A 3,289-nucleotide genomic window follows, 5' to 3' on the forward strand; every position below is an offset into this window, starting at 1 on the left:
CCACCCCCTCCACGCCCCCCGCCCCACGCCCTGCACAGGCTGGAAGGTAAGTGGTCAGCGCCGAGCTGCTGTGTGTGGCCGGTGCCGGCCTGCGAGAGTCGGTTGGAGACAGCCCGAGGGCCGAGGGACGATGTCCTCCCGCCCAGGGAGCCAGGACACAGTAAGGGAGCCGGCAGCCCTCCCAGGAGACCGTGGTCTACCCACCCCGAGGTGGAGACGGGCGTGTCCACGCCCATCCCCATGCCGGCCGGCCCCGCGCCTGTCACAGTGAGTCTCTGTGTTGTTTGCAGATCACCACTCTCAGAAGCCGCATCGACCAGGCCCAGAAGCAGTGAGTAGCCCTGTCACCTCACTCTGTGCCCCGCAGGCGGTACAGGGCCCCACAGGCTGGCCGCCACTCTCCCCGCCCGGGGCCCAGCCATTTCGGCCAGCCCCCGACCGAGGGCCAGGGGTGGCTGGCCTCAGTGGAGCAGTAACCAGACTAACTCGATCGGCCGCTTGGCCAGCACCTCCCGGCCCTGTGCCCAGGGACCTAGGGAGCCCAGGAGGACAGCGGAGTAGGGAGGAGGGAGCCAGACGGGGCTCTCTGGGGACACCCTTCCTTGGCATTGGCGTTGGCTTCGGGGAGAGGGCAGCCAGGGGCCCCCAGGCGAGGTGACTCGTGGCCTTCGAAGTGGACCCCTGGCGTCCCGCCGGTGTGTCCCGGCAGAAGGGACCTGGGACAGGGATGGAAAGGCCTGGACTTGGTACCAGCCCCTCTGGGATGGGGAGAGCCACCGATTCCTCAGAAGGGTGACCCTCTGCCCATAAAGCCATGTTCCCACAGGGTAGTGGGAGCCCCCTGGACAGCTACTCGTCCACCCTGAGGGCCTGCACAGAGGCGCTCATGGGGATGCCGTGCTGGCGCACTGTCCCTGAGCCCAACTGGGCAGCGGCTTACACGCCCCGGGGGACGTAGCATGGCAGGGCTCCAGGGAATGTCCATGTATTCCGGGGTTTGCCCCTCCTCCTATGGGCCCTGCTCCTGCGGCTCCCCAGGACGGGCTCCTCCTGCACAGGGGGAAGCCGGTGGGGGCAACCTGGCGGCCTCCCAGCCCCTGCCATGCCATCAGGGGCCGTCACAGGCCCCCTCAGGAGCAGGCGACCCGGCGAGGTGTGCATGGGCACGGTGTGTGCATGTGTGCCTGCTTGGGAGTGCGTGTCAGGCTCAGTCTCGCACCCCGTCCACCTGCCTGCCTGGCCCTGAGCCTGCACCCACGTCTGCCAGGCTCAGGCCGAAGGGCACCCGGGCCTGGCTCCCGGGAACCCCCACTCCCCAGAGGCCACTGCCCGGAGAGGCCCAGGCTCTTCCCAGGCCAGAGCACCTTTTGAGGCGGCCTTCCCTGGCCCAGGCAAGGCAGGGCAGGCAGAGGGAGGGCGCCCAGGCCGGCCACACCAGCCCCCCGCCTAACCCCACTAATAACCCTCAGGCCCGGCAGGCACAGGTGAGTCTCGCTGCCTGGATTGAAGCTGGGTGTGTGTCGGGAGTGGGGCTGGTGGGAGAAGCCATCAGGGCTGAGGGCCTGGCGCCCAGGCCGGGGCCGGGGAGGGACTCAGTGTCGCTGCCCTCGGCCGCTGAAGAACACCTTGCTTCCCATCTGCAGCAGCAAGAAGGCTGGGACTCCGGCCAAGGGCAAGGTCGGCGGGCGCTGGAAGTAGCCGGGCCAGGGAGGACGCCCCGGGCGGAGACCCTCAGCCCCCGCTTTCTCCTGGGCCCACCTGCAGGACACCACATTGCTCCGCCCCCACACTCAGGCTCTCCCTGGGGCTTTGGGCCCCTCCCCCATGTCTCTGTCCTTGTGGACCTCGTTCCCTGGGGTCTGTGAATAAAGCTGGCAGACCCCCCTCCACTGCTGTGTGCTGTTTCTTGCATGGGGGCCCTGGGGACTGGGGAGGCCGGAGGGGGCCAGCCAGAGGGCAGGAACATCCTGGGGGTGCCAGACTCTGGGGCCAGCTCCCAGGAGGACCGGCCAGCACCTCCACCTGCTGCCACAGCCGTGCCGGACGGAGCTGCGAACCTGGCATCTGATGCCCATTGAGTCTGCCACGCCCCCCAGGGCACCTCCACTGTCCCCGCAGAGCCCACACCCTACGGGCAGGATCTTTGCCTGGCTGGAGAAGCCCCTGGTTCTGGGCCAGATCTGGGACCACCAGGGATGAGGAGCTTGGCCTCCAGAAGGGGACAGAGAAGGGCACCGTGCCCTGGGCGCCAACACAGACCCCCAGAAGAGGGGGCCGGTGTCCGTGGGTCACCCTGAGAGCACAGTCTCCCCTAGGGGAGCAGGACTCGGAAGGGGAACAGAAGGCTGGAAGGAGCATCCCGTGGACAACACGGGGGGGCACACGGACTTGGACCCATCCCAAGAGCACAGGGCACACGGTCAGATCCTGAAACTTGACCAGAGAGACACGGAACATATAAATCACAGAACACGACCAAGACACAGAGCCACAGGCAACACAGGATCCTTGAAGGGGGTTTTAGAGACCAGCAGGACTTCCCCAAAGTCTTGGGCAGAGGCCATATCTGGGTGCAGCTGGGGGAGACAGGACGCAGCCCCTTCAGCAGCCAAGGGGACAATGTCAGATGAGGACCCTGAGGCCAGGAAGGACCTCCGATACCACCTGCGCACACAAATGCAGATGGCACACACACAGCAACACCACCCAGGTGTGTGCACCCCAAACACACACACACAGAGAAACATCCCCCAGGTGTGTGTCCCTTACAACACACATACACAGCAGCCCCACCCCAGGTGAGCATCCCCCACGCCCCAGCCTGTGCACCCTACACCCTTGCCCCTTACCTGAGGCCTGTCCACGTTTTGCTGAATGCCCTCGTCTGCCCAGGTGCACTTTATTCCAGTGATGCCAAGACGGAAACCTCATTGTACCTGGGATGGTCCGAACGGATCCCTGTCGCCCATCCTGCCTGCTGTCCTCTCTGAAGGCCCCTGAGCTGGGCTGGGGACACATCTGGTCACCCCAGGGCACGCCCACCAGTCTTGTGGGTACAAGTGTTGGAAGTGGTGGGAGGCGGGTTGCCTCGCAAGGGAAGTGCCCTCATCTGGGATCTCTGTCCACCCCCGAGTCATTGGCTGCTTGCAGGGAGCAAGTGCCATGTCGACAATGCCTAAGACTCAAAGGCACCGACCAGACTTGACGGGATGGATGTGGTCCGGCTGAGGGCCTGACCTGGTGCGTGCAGGACTGGCCGAAGTCGAGGGCCTGGCGCTGGATCAAAAAC

At 65.8% G+C, this 3,289-nt stretch overlaps 1 protein-coding gene across 1 annotated transcript in view; it reads left to right on the plus strand.

The window, feature by feature from the left end:
• The window catches only part of TNNT3 (troponin T3, fast skeletal type), a gene marked incomplete at its 5' end in the record, with an annotated part of 9,422 nt that extends 7,684 nt beyond the window's left edge, over window positions 1-1,738 (plus strand). Inside the window, 2 exons of the mRNA XM_008058318.2 lie at window positions 291-331; window positions 1,644-1,738. Of these exons, the coding sequence (XP_008056509.2) occupies window positions 291-331; window positions 1,644-1,698 (96 nt within the window). The remainder of the gene's footprint in view (window positions 1-290; window positions 332-1,643) is intronic.
• Between the last annotated feature and the right edge of the window lie 1,551 nt (window positions 1,739-3,289).

The sequence above is a fragment of the Carlito syrichta genome, unplaced genomic scaffold, assembly GCF_000164805.1.
Source record: "Carlito syrichta isolate Samal-C Ts95f unplaced genomic scaffold, Tarsius_syrichta-2.0.1 Scaffold303293, whole genome shotgun sequence".
Lineage (NCBI taxonomy): Eukaryota > Metazoa > Chordata > Mammalia > Primates > Tarsiidae > Carlito > Carlito syrichta.